Source organism: Typopeltis vanoorti, chromosome 2 (assembly GCF_054136105.1).
Source record: "Typopeltis vanoorti isolate ZY-2024b chromosome 2, IOZ_Tvanoo_1.0, whole genome shotgun sequence".
Taxonomy (NCBI): Eukaryota; Metazoa; Arthropoda; class Arachnida; order Uropygi; family Thelyphonidae; genus Typopeltis; species Typopeltis vanoorti.
The window spans coordinates 182720664-182741720 of NC_143550.1; the positions used below are offsets into that span (position 1 = coordinate 182720664).

The 21057-nt window shown below is 35.2% G+C and overlaps 1 protein-coding gene across 1 annotated transcript in view; it reads right to left on the reverse strand.

Annotated features, from left to right (window-relative positions):
* LOC150109712 (vesicle-fusing ATPase 2-like) overlaps positions 1–20742 on the reverse strand; it is a 408246-nt gene extending 387504 nt beyond the window's left edge. Inside the window, exons 1-2 of the mRNA XM_090403040.1 lie at positions 20654–20742; positions 7270–7369 (exon numbers count right to left, since the gene is read on the reverse strand). Coding sequence (XP_090259166.1) covers positions 7270–7369; positions 20654–20742 — 189 coding nt within the window. The remainder of the gene's footprint in view (positions 1–7269; positions 7370–20653) is intronic.
* Positions 20743–21057: the final 315 nt, after the last annotated feature.

Genomic DNA, 21057 nt, shown 5'->3' on the forward strand with positions numbered 1-21057 from the left:
TATATTCAGGCAATGACAATCAAGGAAAAGAAGGAGTAGCCATAGTATTCAACACAAAATACGAGGCTAATCTTCTTGAATGGCAGTCAGTCTCAAGTAGAGTAATGTGGGCAAATATGAGAATGGGGAAATGGACAATGAGACTTATTTGTGCCTATGGTCCCAAGGAAGGTTCTACTAACGTAGAAGTGGAGGGGTTTTTTGAGGCTTTAGAAAAAGCAACTCACACAATGAAAAATGAAAAGTTGGTCCTTGTTGAGGATCTAAATAGCAGAGTAGGAAATGATGGTGAGACATACAAAAATATTTTAGGAAAATTTGGAGAAAAGAGCAAAGCTAATAATAATGGCATATACCTGTTAGATTTCTGCTGAGCACATGGACTAGTTATTACTAACACAATGTTCCAACATAAAAATGTGCACAAATTTACATGGAGAAGAGGCAAGGGATAAGAAAAGTCTCATTGACTATGTTATTGTTGATAGTGATGTTTTCTCATTGGTGCAGGACACCAGAATGTACAGATGATTTGAAATCGGAAGTAATCACTATTTAGTCTTGAGCAGGATAAAATTGAATTTCATATTGAAAAGAATAACATGTAAGAAAGTTTTAAAGCGAATAAAAGTTAAGCAGTTCTCAGATGTAAACTGTACACTAAAATACACAAAGATTATTGAAGAAAAAATGAAAGAGTTTGAGAACAGGAATCAAACCTTGGAAATTCAGTGGCAAACTCTGTAGAAAACATTGATTGATTCTGCCAGAGAGGCATGTGGTGAGGTTGTCTGCAAGGATAAAAAAAATCAGAACTCCCTGGTGGACACAGGAAGTTAAAGAGGCAGTGAAGGAAAAGAAGAAAGCATATCAAAAGTTCCTGTCAAATAAGTCAGCTTGTGCTCTTAGAGAATACAGAGACAAATGCAAGAATGCTAAACACTGTGTAAAACTAGCTAAACAAAAGTCATGGGAGGACTTTGGCAAGAACATTGAAAATAAATATCAAGAATGTGGCAAAATATTCTGGAGGTTGTTGAAGAAGCTTAGGAATGGAAGAAAGAGTGCTGTAAAAGGAGTTAGAGATGATAAAGGTGACATGAAAACGGGAGAAAAAGATATCCTTGAAGTATGGAGTAATTACTTTGAAAAACTGCTAAATGAAACAAGCAATGATGATAGCACAGTGGTAAAAGACACTGACCAGGCATGTAGTCAGGAATATATCCATACTTGAAGTAGAAAAAGCCATCAAAGGCTTGAAATGTGGAAAGGCAGCAGGAGTAGATGTTATTCGACCAGAAATGCTCAAGTATGGTGGTATAAGAATCTTACAGTGGCTCCACTGCATAATTCATAAAGCCTGGACAGAGGGACGAATTCTCGATGATTGGAGTAGAGCTCTCATAGTACCCATACATAAAAAGGGAAATAAAACCGAATGTGAGAATTACAGAGGTATTTCCCTACTGAGTGTTCCTGCCAAGATCTATGCAAGTATACTTGAGAAACGGTTGAGAAGAATTGTGGAAGAAAAGCTTGGTGAAGAACAAGCTAGATTCAGGCCAAATAGAGGCTGTCAGGATCAGATCTTCACTTTATGACAAATAGTCGAGAAAGCATGGGAATATAACAGAGATCTGTATTTAAGTTTTGTTGATTTGGAAAAACCATATGACAAGGTGCCAAGAGAGAAGCTATTTAATACGCTACAGTTATAAGGGGTCAATGGGGCATTATATCAAGCAATACTTAGTCTTTATTTGAGTTGTAAGTCAGCAGTTAGAATTGAAGGAAGTACAGGAAGATGGTTTAATGTTAAATCTGGTGTGAGACAAGGATGTACATTATCCCCTCTGTTATCTATATGGATCAGATTATGAAGGAAAGTGGTATTAAACATGATATCAAAATTGGAGATGTTAATGTCAGATCTTTGCTTTATGCGGATGATGTTATACTTCTAAATAAATCCGCTACAAGTCTGCAAGATTCTCTGACTAAATTGAATAGCTGTTGTAATAGGTATGGTATGAAGATCAGCAATAAAAAGACCAAGACAATGAAAATAGGCAGAATCATTGAAAATGTCAACTGTGTTTTGAATGGAGATCCTGTGGAACAAGTAAGACATTTCAGCTACTTAGCACAATTTTTATTGAAGATGGTAAATTAAATATAGAAATAGACAACAGAATCAGCAAAGCTGGTATGTGGGAAGTCAATTGAATAAATTCATATGGAATAAGAGAGAAATTAGTCGGAACACTAAATTAGCTGTATACAAGACAGTGTTCAAACCGGATTTAACTTATGGATCTGAGAGCTGGGTCAGAAGTAAAACACTTGACTAAAGACTAGAGACCGCAGATATGAGAGTCCTGAGAAAGATTATAGACATGAACAGATGGCATCAATGGCAATATCGTATTAAAAATGAGGATATTAGGGAAGAACTTGACATTGTCAACATCCAGGAATGCGTTAGCAGAGCTAATCTCAGGTGGTATGGTCACTTAAACAGAATGGACAAAGAAAGATTAGCAAAACAAGTGTTCTCTGCCAGGATGGCAGCAAAACAAACCAGAGGAAGACCAAGATATAGGTGGATTGATACGGTACAAAGTGCCTTAGACGACAGAAATATAAGATCTGATAATGTTGGAGTCTTGACAAGTAACAGACTGATTTGGAGGAAAATTGTAGACAGGAAGTTAGTAATGATGTAAATTTTTCATGTAGTATCCTGTACACCCCTTGAGGGTATATGGCAGGAATTTGATGATGTTTTTACCAAAGTTTTCTCATGACTTTGTTTAGATAATTTTACAGAATGCTTTACTTTCTAGCATTTTTATCTGTATTCCCTAAAATCGTATATATACAAGTGTAAGCAAACAATATTTGCATGTGAAGTATCTTAACGACTGGGCTACTTGTATACAGACTAATGACTTCACATTAACTGTCTTAGTATCCCATAATGCAGAGCATACCCTTTCAGATGTGTAGAATACAAAAAATTATATGGATCTAAAATATAAGTGATCACTATTTAGTTTTAAACAGAATAAAACTGAATATCATACTGAAAAGAAATGTACATAAGAAAGTAGAGGTTTCAAATGTGAACTGTAGATTGAAATATATATATATACACACACACACAGGAATACCTCGATTATCGCGGTTTCAATTATTGCAATTCTCGATTTATCGCGGTGTATAATTTGATACCAAAATTCCAATTATTACACTCCAAATTCGAATTATCGTGGCTGCGAGATGTAGCCCACTACATATGCAACCAGTTTGAGTTGCAACTCTCCAGATATCGCTCTCTTGTAGTGCTTCGTTTTTATCCGACGCCATCTGCACACCACTCGCCAGTAACTGTCCGCCTTTGCCTGAAGTAAATGTGGATATTTATTTCTCTTCTTATTTACCCTACAATGAATGCTAAAAGTAACAAGGATGATATCAAGTCTACAGCTATCAAGAAGAAACGTAGAGTGATCAGCTTAGAAGATAAGTTGCATATGATAAATACGTATGAAGCAGGTAAAACCAAAGTCAAAATTGCAAGAGAGTACACTCTAAATGAATCAACTGTTTGCCATATTTTAGACCATGCTGCAAACTATAAGCAATTAGGACAAAGTGCATCGACCTCGTCTGGGTCTCAAACTACGAGAAACAGAAGCCATCTTATGATTGAATTGGAAATGCTACTGTCAGTGTGGATAGAAGATTGTAACCAAAAGAAAATTCCTCCTAGTCAAATGATTATAAAAACAAAAGCATTGAATTTGTTTGAAACTTTAAAAAGAAAACAATTAGTAAGCGAAAATGATTCGACATCAGTAATGGAAGAAACTTTCTCTGCAAGTTCAGGATGGTTTGATCGGTTCAAAAAGTGATCGAGCATTCATATGTTCGTGTACAAGGTGAAATTGCAAGTGCCGAATGAAAAAGCAACTAATTTTCTTGGTGAATTGCAACAGATCATTGAAGAAGGAAATTTCACCAATGATCAGATATTTAATGCTGACGAAACAGGCTTATTATGGAAAAAAATGCCCACTAAAACATTTTTAGCAAAAAATGAAAAATCACAGCCTGGCTACTAGGTTTTGAAGGAGCATGTAACACTTTTACTATGTGGCAATACTTCTGGAGATTACAAGATGAAGCCTCTCTTTATTTATTGTTCACAAAATCTTCATCCACTTAGAAGTTTAGATAAAAATTTTCTCCCTGTTCATCGGAGGTTCAATAGAAAAGCTTGGATGACAAAAACTATTTTTGAGGATTGGTTTAAAAATTGTTTTTGTCCTGAAGCTGAAAGGTACTACAAGTCATTAAATCTTGATTTTAAAATCTTGTTGATATCAGATAATGCACCTAGTCATCCAACAGCACTGAATGATTTGTGCGAAAATGTAAAAGTTATTTATTTACCACCTAATACCACTTCCATCATCCAGCCAATGGATCAAGGTGTAATTGCATCCTTTAAGGCATATTAACTACAAAGAACTTTTTCACAAGCAATAGAAAAGACTACAGGAGATGAAGCTATGACTTTGACAGAATTCTGGAAGGCATTCAATATCAAAAATTGCATTGAGAATGTCAAGGAAGCATGGAGTAAAGTAACGTTTAGCAACCTGAGAGTAGCGTGGCAAAAGATTATGCCTCATTGTGCAAATTATTTTAAAGGATTTGAAAATGAAGTAACCCGTGTTATCAATGACATAACTAAGCTTGGCTTCGATCTAGGACTAAAAGAAATTGAAAAAGGTGATGTTCAGGACCTGCTTCAGTCACATGATAAGGAGCTGGATGATGAATGATGAAGACCTAATTAACCTCGAGAGAAAACGTGCTTACGATGCTCAAATCGATGATAATGACGAACAAATTGACATGGCACCGAAGGAATTTACCCTCAAAGAAATGGAAGAAATGTTTAGAATTGTCGAAAATTTTAAAGAAAAGAAATCTTGAACGATGATCCTAATCTCGAGTGATCAATGAAAGTTTGTCAGGAAATTGAAAATTCCATCCATTGCTACCGAGTTTTATATGAAGAAAAAAGAAAGAAAAAATTCCACCAGACAACTCTACACCAATTTTTATCAAAGAAAGAATAATTGTATGTACTGCATGTACTCCTTATATATAAATAAAGATTAAAGAATAATCTTGTTTTTCTAAATGAACCTTGATTTTTTACTTAACACGTTTAACACATTTCTTTTTTTACTTCATATATAAAATTTAATTAATAGATTTGAAAAATCCTCGGCAATGATCACCCATTTTACATGCATTATTTATCCCGATTATCACAAATTTGGGATAAATAATGCGATTATTGCGGTATTTTTCATGGCAACAATAACCACGACAATCGAGGTATTCCTACATATATATATATTACTGGAGGGGGAAAAAAAAGAATAATAGAGAACAATAATCAAATCTTGAAGACAGTGAAAAAATAGGAAACTTTGATTCATTCATTCAGAGGTATGTGGTGAAGTTTTCCACAAGGAAAGAGAAATCACAATTCATGGCGGAATTGTGATTTTTTCTCTCTGTAAAAAGAAGGAACCATATCAAAAGTTTCTAGCCAGCACTGAGAGAATATGGAAAAACATGCAAAATAACAAAGCAGTGTGTAAAATCAGCTAAACCAAAAGGCAGGAAGACCTTGATAAGAATATAAAATTAATATCAAGAAGGCTATAAATTAATGATACCAAGAAATTATATTCTTATTTTAATCCTATATCCAAGTGTAAGTAAACAATATTTGCATGTTCACAACTGGTATACGTGTACATAGAGGCTAATCACTTCACATTAACTGCCTTAGTATCGCATAATGACAAAGCATACACACCCTTTCAAATGTGTATAATGCAATGCATTATGGGAAGAGCCACTACCCAGAAAAATTTTGACCTTTACTCAGGTCTCATCAGTGGGAACCAGATCCAGAAAGGTTGAAGTAATGCAGAAGCCATATATTACCCATATACAAGAAGTTCAAAAGGTGTCACACTTTAATATTAAAATATTTTGGATTATAGATAGATGCTGAAAGTGTTTTCACTTAATTATACTATAAATTAAAGATGCCAAAAAATCGTGCAAACATTCTTTGCTTACACTTGGATATAGGATTAAACGCAGAATATATCTTGGCACCTTTAATTTATAATATACCAAGTGAAAAAACTTTCAACATCTATCTGTAATCCAGAGTATTTTAATTAATAAGGTGTGACAGCTTTAACTACTTGTATATGGATAACATATGACTTCTGTATTACTTCAAACCTTGGTATTTCTTCTAGGTCTGGCTTTACTGATGATGGGTTTGCTTGCTTCCTGGGGAGTAGAGAGGTTCTTCTCAGTAGTGAGCGGAGTGGAGTGACTGCTGAGTTTCCTGTCCTGGAGTGATTGAAGTCATTAGTGATTAGTTTAGCAGTGACTCTAAAAGATTTAAAAAATGAGATTTAGAGTGATGATGTAGATCACTCAGGGTTCATGTTTAAATTTACTCTAGAAATTGAAATGAATAACAAACTTCCATACCAGATGGTCTAATCAAAAAGACATATATATATATATATATATATATATATACACACACATACATACACTTTCTACAAAAATTTCCAAACAACATAAAGTTAATAACTTTATGTTGTTTGGAAGTTCTTCGATTTTCATATATTCTATAGCACATTCATATTCCTGGTGAAACTGGTAGTCAGTACACAGAATAACATGCAGAAGTATATTTTTACAACATATCTGAATAAATCTCATGCTTGCATTTACTGTCTTCATAGTTTTGGGCTTCAAATAAGGATGTCTATATACCAAATTCTAGAGAGTAGGAGTCATTTATACTCAAACTTAAAAAATTCCTCTACCTATTCCTTACTATTTACCATAGGCACAAATAAGTCTCAATGTTCAATTTCCTTTTTTTTTTTGTAATTTGCCCACATTACCTACTTGAAATCGAACACTAAGTAAATAAGAAGTTTAGTTTCATGTTTTGTGCTGAATAGTATAGCTACTCCCTAAGAGCTAGAGAAAGGAGGGCCTTTCTCTAGCTCTTAATGTAAAAAAACATCTTATAATTCTTATTTAAAAGAATCTCAGTTATGTCTGAGACGCTTAAGTAATGAAATAACTGAAAGCTAAAGGAATTATTATTAAAAATAAAAAAATATTGATACTCACCATAGGAAGACTGAATCCGATACCACCTGTCTGCACTTGCTCTGAGGTACGAAGTGTAAACACATATTTGTGATTAGCAGCTGTAGTCACTTCAACATGCCTGAAAATTATTTAAGACAAATTAAAATATAAATTATTATAATTATTATTGCCATCTAGCAAATAACACATCAGTATTTAAAAAAAAAAAAAAAAAACCTGAATAAAGAAATATGTTATCAAAATACCAAAATATTAAAACTAAAATGATTACCATAGGAAGACTGAATCCAATACTACCTGTCTGCACTTATTCTGAAGTACAAAGTGCTATAAATGCTACAAAGACCTAAAAGGGAAGGGGAAAAAAAATTACATAATATGCAGGAACTCACTGAGAGCTCTGCACTTTCCCTGCTTGGAACTATCATAGGCTATGTGGCAATGCAAAGAGTGACAAGTGGAAGTGACAGCCTTCAACGGCAACGAGCAAACAACAACTGCAGCCTACAACAGCAGGTGGTAAACAACTAACACAGGAAACAATAACGGAAATGCTGGATAAGGAGTATAATAATGCAAACACAGGTGAGTCCATTTTGAATCTATTACTCAAAAAAAAAAAAAAAAAAAAAAACTGGCAAAACTTAAGACTGCTTAATCATATTTGTCTAAGAACTATTTGAAAAACAGGCTGCACACATAACAAAAACATTTCATGAATATGAGGATTTTATCAAGTTTAATAATAATTCCATAGAAGTAATACTGACCATCAAAGAATTAAAAAAAAAAAAAAAAAAAAACATAAAAGTGCTAACAGAAGACAGCATAACTTAAGACTACTTAATCATGTGTCCAATATGATTAAGCAAGAGAAAGATGAACTGTAGCAAAAACTAAATTCACTAAAACTGAAAGATGAATTCCTAAACCAACAACAGCATAAAAATGATCTCCTCATAGACAGTCTTCAATAAACTATATCAATAGAACATTTAAGAGCATAGTAATTGAGTTAAACCCAACTCAAGGGCTCACTTTAGTGAGTATGGGCATGGCAAACCCAAGGTACCAGATGCTGGACCTTACTTCATGTAATATACATCTGTTATATTATTCTGTAGACTGGTCCCTCCCCTTCTTTCTTTGCTTCTTTCTCCTCTCTTTGCTCCTCCCCCTTGATGCTGTTAGAGTATTCGAGGGCTAGGGGTGAATCTTTCCTATCCTGCTAAGTCATTTCGTCTTAGGCAGACACCAGAGGAGGCAAGCTAGCCTCAATAGGTGCCGGGCCTAAGCCCGGATAAGTAGCGAGGGTTGATGTCAGGAAGGGCATCCGGTCGTAAAACTTCACTGCCAGCTCCAGCTATGATATGAGTCAAAGAGAAAATGATATAAGGGCTAGGGCATACCCCTTAAGCGACGTGCAGCCACATCGCCCTACAGCTGTGAGAAGTGGACGAGGGCTACCGCATCAAGGGCGAGTGCGGTTAAAGAAGCAAGCCCAGCAGTTGGAGAGGATGTTGCGAGTGGGAACACTGAATGTTGGAAGCATGACTGGAAGGGGAAGAGAGGTGGCAGACATGATGAGGAAGAGGAAGTTGGACATTTTACGTGTGCAGGAGACAAGGTGGAAGGGGGAAAGGCAAAGGAACTGGAAGATGGATATAAATTGTTCTACTCTGGAGCGAATAACAAGGGAAGAAATGGTGTAGGAATTGTGGTGTGTGGCAGAATGAAGGGCGAAGTACTGAAAGTGGGCAGAAGGAACGACAGGATCATGCGAATGAAATTGGGTCTTGGCGAAGAGCAATTGGTCATCTTATGTGTATATGCCCCACAAGTTGGCTGTACAGCAGAAGAGAAGGATGAATTCTGGAATGTGCTAGGTGAAGAAATGAGGGAACTGGAAGAAAACGAGATGGTAATTGTCAGAGGAGACTTGAACGGACACATAGGGAGACAGAATAAGTACTGTGAAAGGGTGCATGGTGGCCATGGAGTGGAAATGATGAACCAGGAAGGAGAGAGGATTTTGGATTTTGCAGTAGCATTTGATCTGGCAATTGTGAACTCGTTTTTCTACAAAAGGAAAAAACATTTGATAACATTTAGGAGTGGTAACACCAGTTCACAAATTGACTACATTTTGACTAGAAGAAAACATCTTAAGGTTGTGACAAATTGTAAAGTAATTCCAACAGATCAAGTGGCACAGCAACACCAACTGCTGTGTGCAGACTTTAAAATAAGATCAAAGATAAGAGAATCTGGTAGCCATGGGATGAAGACAATTAAGTGGTTTCGCTTAAAAGAAGAGTGTGAGGAATTGTTTTAGGGAGCGGGTGTTAGAGAGGATTTCGGATGGAATGGAAAGTGTACAAGATTGGTGGAAACACAATTCAAAAGTAATCCTGAGCTGTGCAATCGAGGTGCTTGGTGAGACATCTGGAAAGATTAGAGAGCAGGAGGAGGTTGGTGGTGTAATAATGATGTAAGTGGCAGTGACAGCTAAGAAGAAGGCAAAGCAGAAGTAGGATGAGTCAAGAGTGGAAGAGGATAGAGAGGTGTACAGAGGGAGAAAGCAAGAGGCAAAGAGAGTTGTGGCACAGGCGAAGGCTATGGAATATCAAGATCTGTATGATCAATTAGAAACAAAAGGAAGGACAGAGAAAAATTTACCAACTAGCGAAATGTAGAAATAAAGCAGCAAAGGACATCTTACATATGAGGCAGATCAAAGATGCTGGAGGAAGAGTATTATGGAGGGATGTGGACATAAGAAAAAAAGATGGAGAATACACTTTGAGGGACTTTTGAATGAGGAAAATGCAAGGACTCATAGAGAAGATGGGCAGCCTTCTGAGGGGATGGTGCAGAACATCAGTAGAGTGGAAGTGATGGAGGCCATGAGGAGAATGAGGAATGGAAAATCGATGGGCCCCGACAGGATTCCAGTGGAGGCATGGAAGGCAATGGGGGAAGAGGGAATTGACCTGCTGTGGGACCTGTTCATGAAAGTTTGCCAACATTAAAATATACCCGAGGAATGGAGGGAGAGTACTCTTGTCCCCATCTACAAGGGTAAACGGGATGCACAAGATTGTAAAAATTACAGCGGATTAAAGCTGATGTCTCACACAATGAAAATCCTAGAAAGGGTTCTTGATGGAAGATTGAGGAAGGAGGTGGAGATTGCGAAGGAACAATTTGGCTCTGTGTCTGGTAGATCAACAACAGATGTATCTTTGGGTTACAACAGATGATGGAAAAGTTTCAAGAGAAACAATGGGAGTTACATCTGGCATTTATTGATCTGCAGAAAGCATACGATAGAGTGCCAAAGCAAGAAGTCTGGAGGTGTGTGAGGGATAAGAAGGTTCCAGAGAAATATGTCAGGTTGGTGCGAGAGATGTACAGAAATGTGAAGACAAGTGTTCAGACCTGTCTGGGAGAGACAGAAAGTTTCCAAGTAACATTTGGCTTGCATCAAGGGTCAGCATTAAGTCCGTTTCTGTTTAACATTGTGATGAAGGTGGTGATGGAGGAGGTGAGAGAAGATGTGTCTCGGACAATGTTGCATGTAGATGATGTCTTGTTGTGTGCAGGTTCAAGAGAAGAAGCGGGAACTAAATTGGAAAGATGGAGAAAAGTACTGGAAGAGAGAGGTATGAGACTGAGCAGAAGTAAGACAGAGTATATGTGTTGCACAGTGGGCGGCAGCCAGGAGACAGATCTGGAGCTGGAAGGAAATGTCATCAGGAAGGTGAGGGACTTTAGATATTTAGGTTCAACAGTGGAAGAAGATGGACGAGCTGAGAAGGAAGTGGGATGCAGGATAAAAGCGGGTTGGAGGAACTGGAGGGAGAGCTGGAGTGTTATGCAATAAGAGGGTGCCGATCAATCTGAAAGGCAAAATCTATAGGACAGTAGTGAGGCCAGCTATAACATATGCTATAGAAACTGTGGCCCTGAGGAAAAATAACATCAGCAGGATGGAAGTAGCAGAGATGAGAATGCTTAGGTGGATGTGCATTGTGACCTGAAAGGATCGTCTGAAACTATGTAAGGGGAACAATGAAAGTTACGAACTTAGGAGCGAAGATAAAGGAGGCAAGATTGAGATGGTTTGGTCATGTGATGAGGAGGGAGGACGAATATGTGGGAAGAAAGATCATGCAGACTGATGTGCAGAGGAGGAGGAGGAAACACAGATAGCCAAAGAAGAGATGGGGGGAGCTGGTAGAAGAGGACTTGAGGATGAAGAACTTGGATGTGGTGACAGCCCAAGACAGGAGGATGTGGAGGAGACTCATCATCAACAGTGACCCCACTTAAGTGAAGAAATTGCAGAAGAAGAAGAAGTAATTGAATTAAGCCACAAAACTGATGCCCTCCAGTGAAATGAAACACATGCAGTCTATTCATCGATTAACTCAAAAAAAGAAAGTTTCCACGGACTACCTTCCATTATTGTATGACTAATAAACAGCATTACAAAAGACAGCCTCATTTTTTATATCCAGCAGGATATAAAAAATGGTAGCTAAGGGATCTCAACTAACCCATAACCACACCTGAATCTACCTGTTTGAATACACTATTTTACCAGATTATTCTACCACACAAGAAAAGTAAAAACAGAATAAAATTACCAATTCCTATTGGTAAGTGATGGCAAACTATTTCTTAAAAAGACACAAGATGCAAAGTCAATTCAAATAAAATTCTTAGATTTAAATAGATTGCCACATTAAAAGAAAGATTAACTGTATCTTAAAGAAAGGTATAACACACCAATTCATATGAAAACAGACCTAAGCATTTGTGAATACAACAGCTGTCACATTCTAAACTCAATAACTGAGTGGAAACAACAGACTGATCAAAGAAAAGGACTATCCATTCTCCACATTGTCAGGAGCATCAAAACATACTGGCTTACCTTCCAATTTATCTGAAGGATGACACGGACAACAGATGTTTTAGTTGTCTCAAAAGTATCTACTACAACAAAAAAGTGATTAAATGCCAAACTTTTAACAACACAAACATTGTAGATAAATTAAATGAGATAGAGGGAATAATATTCAGCAAGCAAGAATTAGAAGTAAAAGAAATCAAACAAAAATTAGAATATGTAGAAAACATATGCAATGAAGTAAACAATACCAAAAGAGAATTCTTTGATAGTAAATGCTATCAACAGCCCACTCAACTTGCATACTATAAAATTTCTTGACAAAATAAATAGACTGGTTTGTACCACAGTAGACAGATAGAGACAAGAATACCTGATAGTAATAAGTGATGTAAACATTATGAACACAAATAATAACAACACAGCACAATATATAGACCTGCTATCACATATACAAGGTGATCAAAATTAAAGTATCCCTATTTAAGGCCTTACAGAGCACCACCCAGTGAACAAATGCTGCAAAACTTTGCAGGAACACATCATGCATCATGTGGAAGCAATATCTGAGGGAAAAAAGTAGTTACAAAATTTACTTATAAAATACACTACATGGCACTGGATGATGTACCAAATGTAGATGTAGTAATTTTTCTATGTGTGTGTGTTAGGAGAAAGGCAACACAAGCATAAATAACACATTTTTATTCACTTCCATTATGCATTCCCAGGCTGTACTGTTCAATGTGCTTCCCTTCTCGGTATGCCACAAACTGCATCTTTTGCACAGTGTGTTCAACAGCAGAATGCAGCTGGTCAGGAGTGATGTTGCACACATGCTGCATTATGCAGTCTTTCAGCTCTGGCAAGTTATCAGGATGATCCTGATAAACCCTATCTTTGACAAATTCCAGAGCCAGAAATCACATGGGATCAGATCAGGTGAACAAGGTGACTGTGCAATGGGAAAACGAAATGTTCTCAAAGAACCTCCTATACAGATCGAGTGATGTGTGTGAAGGGGCAACATTCTAAATGAAATGACTGAATCCATGTACAGGCACTGCTGTAGCTGTGGCACAACAAAATTGTTTATTATATTCTAAAAATAATCATAATTAAAATTCTGAATATTTTTACGTATTGTTTATGTTAGTATGTTTATTAGTTTTGTTTTCATAACATGCATTGTCGGCACTTGCGATGTGCTCGTTATGGAAATTGTTTTGTTAAAAGTGATATGTAAAGCAGTTCAAAATTTATGTACTTACCGGATTTGAATAGTTGTGTTACTTTAAACAAATTTTATTGTAATTTAAAATTATTAAAAGTTGTGTTTTATGAGAACATTCTCTTATCGCTAACGGAGACAAAGTGTCAGTCATCATACAGTATTTAGTTTCTTGCTTGCCATGGAGTGCGCATGCTCGCTGAGAAGTTTGATTGATGTGTGATTGACAGCTGACAAGGAAAGCGTTCGGTATCTGAGTAACGGCTGTAAACAAGATAGCGTTCGGAAGGAAATTAGAACACAGGCCGGCTGATATTTAGGTTCAAAGGAACTTAAGTTTTTTAAGTGACAGTTGGAAGAAAATTAATAGTATATTCCGAAAAAGGAATCGTGGAACTATTAAGTTTCAAAGTGGAATAAGTATTGATGAATAAAAGGAAAATATTGCTATATGCGTTTTAAACGAAATATTGGAGGAAACACTAATTGAAAGATTAATAGTAGATTCCAAAAAGGGAATCTTAGAACTGTGTTTTTTAAAGTGGAAGAGTTAAGACTGTCAATAAGCATTAGTGAATAAAGGAAGAAATTGTTATCTACGTTCTAAAGGAATGTTCGAGAAAACTCTGATTAGGAAGATTAAGGACGCCAGATCTAACTCTTATTTCTACTAAAAAGAGACAGAATTAAGTCAGGAAGATTTTATGTGTGCTACATAAGTGATGAAAAGAATCCTGTAAAAATGAAGAATAGAGTCATATATCTATTGAAAAGGGCATTGACAGAGAAAGAAACTGGCTATGAACATTTTGTGATTGTGCAAACAAAGTGTTTAGTCTAGTCTTAAGTGTAAGTTTATTTTTAAAAGGCCTTGGATCAAATTAATTTTGTAATTAGTTATGTAATATTTGTTTGAAGTGTATATACATATATTGTTTTTGTTTTATTAAATGTGTTTATTCTGTATTTTGGTCTTGAGTCAGTGATTATTTGGATTCTGAAAGAAAGAGTTAAGATCATTGCACCAATTGGAGTGAACCCTTGTGCATATAATAATATGTAGGTACGCTCGGTAATAAATTAAAAATAATTGTTAGAAACAGAGATCATCTCTATGGTAGGATTAATATTAAGATAATATCTATGAATAATCTCCTCAATATAAAAATCCACCAATTATTAACAATATCACAATACCTCTTGATAGTAAGTGAGCAGGTCACAGGACCTGACTGGTGAATGTCCTCAAAGAAGAATGATCCAATGATAAACGAAGCTATTATTATTATTATTGATAAACGAAGCTGTAAATCTGCATCAGATAGACCATAACTTTGGGTGAATGCAAAGGAATTTGTTGGATTGCATGAGTATTAAAAACTCCATTCTTGTGAAAGCAAGCCTCATCTCCCCACAAAATTATCCACAGCCAAGCAGCATCTAATTCCACTTGGGCAAGGAACGTTAAAGCGAATGTTGGTCTACTTATCTTGAATGAGTAGAAATGCAGAATCTTCCACAGAAATTTCTAGACAGATGTGTAAGGCACATCCATGTGTCTTACACATCTGTCACACATCTTACACACTGTCATACAGCACATGCACTGCAGGAACCAATGCTATTATTCGTGACCTGCTCCACAACAGCAGTAGCAACTTGATTCACTTGTTCTGAGCTGATTGGTTTGTGACCTCTACCAGATCTCCCAACGATCCCATTTCTTCAAAATGACTAATCATTCGTCACAAAGCAAACAGAGATAATGGACCTCGCTGACATTTGTTCACGTGCCGAAATTTGTGGAGTGCAGCAGCAGCAGCATTGATAGCAGCTTCATGAGCAAAGCATTTGGAGCAAGGTTAATTCCATCACTGTGGATGTTATTAACAACCAGAATGACAGGAAACATCCCATGTCCATCTTTTTAAACCCTCCTGGCCCTGATGGATTGCATGATATGCAAATTCCATGCATTTGGTATTTACAATGCCCCTGGTTGTGAATTTTAGAAGTACTTTTTTTCTCCTCAGATGCCACTTCTGTGTAACACATGGTGTATTTCTGCCAAGGTTTCGCAGCATTTGGATCACTGGATGGTGCTCCACAAGGCCTTAAAGAGCGATACTTTAATTGTGATCACCCTGTAATTTAACCCCATCTATGAAGTTGCACACAAGAGAGAAGGCAGTTGAAACCAAAATCATCTCTTCTTGTATTGGTCACATAAACAGACTCCTCTAAACAGCTATCTATAGCTGTTAATAGCATGCAAATTAGCAGACCATTACACCACCGCAGAGACTACGAGACAGCATAATAGAGAAATCATACACAAAAATATTGTAAATGATGAAATCAGAAAAGTAGACTGGTTGCAGAAAGCAGCTTCACACCCTGCTGATACACTATATACTAATCTTAAACTTGCATTTAATAAAATATGTAATAAAGCAATAACAAAAAAAAAAAAAATATGCACTGAAACCAGACAGAATCCATGGATAACAAAAAAATAGATATGTAATGAAAAGATGCCCTATGGAAATTAAGAAAACAACAATCTTACAACACAGATTAGAATGCAAAAAAAAAAAAAAAAAAAAAAAGAAACTATTATAGAAACAAACTAACAACAGCTCAAAGTGACAAAGGAAACCTGGAATCTAATCGATGCCAAAAGTTCATATTATCTGTTTACAAGATGAATTAGTACATATATCAATATTGTTCTATACAATACAAAACACTGTAGATGTTATACATATTAGTAACACTAGACATCAAAAATGAAAAGATAATGTGAAAAAGAAATTATTCATATTTATTTACAGGTGTAACAATTCATGCACTGATAATGAAGCAGCAGCAATATGATTGCTTTATGGTATTTATTTATTTATTTATTGTATGGCTTGTACACAGTTAAAAGACAATAAGATATAATACACATGAATATAGATAAGATACACATATATGATTAAATAAAAAGTCTACATTCAGTCAAATACAAATATGAAATTTATGACAAGCATCAGACAGAAGATTAGTCATTTTAACATTTAGGTTTTTAATCCAGTTGATCGCCTCTGGGGATAGGTCAAAGATATCCTTAAAGTCACCTGGATATGCTGTCAGCTCGTATTCCTGTACTATATAGTGAATGGTTTGGGTCTTGGCTCCACAGGGACAGCGAGGATTTGGTATCTTATCCCACTTTGAAAGTGAGTTTCCACATACACCATGGCCTGTGCAAATCCTGTTAGCTGTCGTCCATATATTCCTGGGCAGGTCAAATCCAGATGGTTTTTGGAAGATGTTTATGTGATTACGAACTTCAGGTGATACTGCTTGGGACCACAGTACATCCCACCTACTCGCCATACTGTCATTCTGGCTAAGAAGATTACAGGCGATTTTTATGGTAGGTCTTCTGGATTTTAGTCTATTAGATAACGCATCTGGAATAAACTCATGTATTGGGAGATTTTGGTTATTTAAAATTCTTTTATATTCACAAAGCAAGGCTTCCTGTCATCGCAGTTCCAGAGGAGCAATATGGCTCAAAGTGGAGAACCATTGTAAGGGTGTACTCCTAATGCAATCTGTGATTAAAATGCAGAGTGGAGTTAAGTTGAGCATCTAGTTTATTGACATGGCAACTATTGAGCCAGACAGGAGCACCATACTCTGCTGCACTGTAAACTAGACCCATTGCAGTGCACCGCAGAGTTGTGGCACTTGAGCCCCATATAGTACCACAAAGCTTCTGAACTATGTTATTTCTGGTGCGAACTTTAGCAGCGATATTAATCATATGCTGTTTATATGTCAGAGTTCTATCCAGAGTTATTCCCAGATATTTAGGTGTTGGATTAAACAAAATTAATGTTCCATCAGCATATATCTCTGGTTTTTGATTTACAAGTCTATTGTTCAGGTAAAAGCAAGAGCATTCGGTTTTACCAGAATTTGGTATTAATCTCCATTTTTTTATAGAACTGCCATAAAGCTGACAGATCATTTGTCAATATTTCTTCAGTTCTTTTGATAGACTTGTCGCTGATCGCCAAAGCTAGATCATCTGCATAAGCAAACTTCCTACTGGCTGTTTCAGGAATATCTGTGATGTAAAGGCTAAAAAGCAGTGGTGCGACTTTATGGTAGACTAGTACAATTGATATGACTGCTTTGCAGTAGCCTAGCCTATACACTAATGAATGAATGTTATAATTTTTTTTTATTTTATGTTAATTAACTAACTAATTAATAATACTTTATAAAATTTTATTTTATTATGATTTAATACTAGGTCTTTAAGTCTGTTTACATTTCTCTCAACTGCAAATGTCCATGTATGGTCTGTAAGTGTTTTTGTGCATAGTTTTCATCATCATACGTATCAAGGATTTAGGCCTAGTATGGCCTGTTTCGGCCTTAGAAGTCATCGTTGAATCGTTTAAGAGGACGTCCTGGTTTTCTTTTTCCTAATGGCTTGTACTTTAAGGTTTGTTTTGGTAATCTTTCTGTTTTCATTCTTTGAGCATGTTCCATCCATCTATGTTTATATTTTTAAATTTTTTCAATTACTGGTTCTTGGTTTAATTCTTTCATAATATCTTTGTTTCTTTTGTGATCAAATAGGGTATACTTTGCAGTTTTTCTCATAAACTTCATTTCTGCTGTTGTTAATCTTTGTTTGTCTTTTTGTTTTATTGTCCAGATTTCGCTTCCATACATTAAGACCGGTAGGGCTAATGTATTGTATACTTTTAGCCTGGTTTGTTTTTGAACTAGGTTTGGTTTAAATATAGAGTTAATTACACCTGTTATTTTTAAATATTTTGCAATTTTTATGTTTATATCTTTTTCATTTTCATAAGTGATCATACATCCTAGGTAGTTAAATGAATTCACCTGTTCTAAGATCTTGTTATCTAATACTATTTTAGTTCTTGCTGGATCTTGTCCTTTAAAGGCCATAGTTTTTGATTTTTCCGTTGATATTATCATACCATAATCTTTGGATATCTCATTTAGATTTAAAATAGCTTTCTGTAAGTTATCTTCAGAATTTGTAATTATTGTTTGGTCGTCTGCAAAGAGGAGAGTGTTTAAGTTAACTGTAGGTGAAAGTTTAATTCCTTGATGTAAATTTTTACTCCATTTTATTATTATTTCATTTAAGTAGATATTAAAAAGAGTTGCTGAGAGGGGACATCCCTGTCGGACCCCTTGGTTTATCTCTCTTGTATATGATAGCTCATGATTTAATCTTATTTGTATTTGATTATTTTCATATATACTTGTGACAGCTTTTAGGATATTATTTGGTATTTGTCTTTCTTTTAATATGTTAAATAATATGTTTCTTTTAACTTTGTCAAATGCTTTTTCAAAGTCAATAAATGCAATATGTGTTTCTAAATTGTATTGTCTTCTTTTCTCTATCATTAATTTTAGGCAGAAGGCTGGGTCTATACATGATCGTCCTTTTCTAAATCCATTTTGTACCTCTAGAATAAAGTTTTCAGAATATTTCATTAGTTTGTTATTTAAGATTCTGCTGTATATTTTGCAACATGAATTTAGTATACTGATACCTCTATAGTTTTTAGGGTCATCTCTATTACCTTTCTTAAAGATAGGAAAATCACAATTGCTTTTTTCCATTCTATTGGGGGGATACCAGTTGAGTAAATTTTATTTAAAAATAATAAGAGTCTTCCTTTGAATCTTGTTCCTGCGTATTTATATAGTTCTGAACCTAGCTTATCTTCTCCAGGTGATTTTCCGTTTCTTGTTTCTTTCAGGCTGATTTCTAATTCTTCTTCAGTTATTTCCTTTTCATTTTCGTTAATTGTTTGCCAGTTGTCTTTTTTAAAATATTTGTCTGTCCACAGTTCTGTGTAGTAATTTAGAAATTCTTCTAATTTCAATTCAGTGTTTAATTTTATGTTTTCTTTGGTATCTGCATTTAGGTGTTTCAAAATCTTATATACATTGGGTCTTATTTTATATAAATCATGTTCTAAATTAGAAACAAATTTATTCCATGATTCTCTATGTCTTTTTCTGACTTCTCTTTTAGCTATGGCTCTTATTCTTTTATATTCTATTTCATCTTCTAATCTTTTACTGCTTAACCATTTGTGGTAGGCTTCTTTTTTCTTTTTGATTATTTCTTTGATTGTATCATCCCAGATCTTCAGTTTTTTCTTTTATTGAATTTTTTGGTCTTTCCTAAGCTTTCATTTGCTGCTGCATTTAGTATCGTTTTTATATTAAGCCATTCTATTTCTATTTCTTCATTTTGTTTTATTTTATCTAGATACTGGTTAATTCTTTGTTCATATAGCCATTGTACATTTGTGTCATTCAATAGTCTAGTTTTGCATAGTTTTGATAAATTTTAAATAATAGATTTATGTATATCATTTTAGTAAATGATAAAATATACTAGTATTTACATATGTTTTATGCATTTATGACATACCTAACTTTTTCCAATATTTCGAAGCCATGCGATTTGCCTGTGAGTTTTTTCAAATTGTCAAAATCTTTAAAAAATTTCCAATATATTTATTCAAAAAAAAAAACAATGCATGGATCTGCATTCTTCAAGGTTCAACTGTATTTATGTAAGGTGCAGCGGTTTCTATGAACATGAGTGTATATACAAAGAAACAAGCGCTATGTTACAATTCACAGAGTATACTAAAGTCATACTAATTTGGTCAATCATTAACGCTACTAGCGTGACCTCTGCATGGAAAAAAAACTTGCATCAAAGCTACAGTGACTATTATCTGTTTGGTTAGAAATTACTAAGAGATAAATTAAGCTGGAGATTACCCACAGATAAATTAGAACAAAAACCCTGTTGACAGTGGCCAATACATGAAATAAGAGCTGAAATTATTGCTTAGAGACCTGAAGTGAGGGTTTGCTAGAGAACTTGAAAGAGGTTATGTGGGCTGATTATGTGCCTTCTTGGGATTTTTATGCCACCATTGTACAGATCAGGATGGTTCATCAAGATTTCAATGTCTTTCTTAAATTGGCATTCATACTAGGTTTTTGTAAAACAGTTAGTTATGCAAACATCTGTTCCAGTCACCATACCTATGAACCAACCATGGTTTTGTTATTCTGATAAAATGGCATCCTATTCTGTATTTTCAGTAATTTAAGACAACCAATATGTTTAAAGTTTTTTTAAACTTAACTGTATATATTTTAAATAATCTGACCTGATTTTATCTGGAGGAAACTGCTTCTCACTAACTATTGCACAGTTGGTCAGTGACAAATTCTCTGTAGGACAACGGACAACTTTCATAGGCTGTAATAAACAAAATAATCAGAATGTTTTACTAAACTAAAATGCACAACATTTTATATATACATTTTAATAAAAATTACATAAACCTTTTACACTGAAAATATTGAAAATTATGAACTTCAAGATTTCCATGATTGAATCCTGATTGAAATAATCATTTAATTTTATAATGCATAAAATGTCTGAAATAAAAATGTCCTTAATAAACAGTAAAAGCAGCAGTTTCTTATTATTATTATTCGTGACACCTCCAAGGAGTCCGAAGACTTGTCGCGGGAGGACACCTACTATACAACTGTCTCCACCACTACA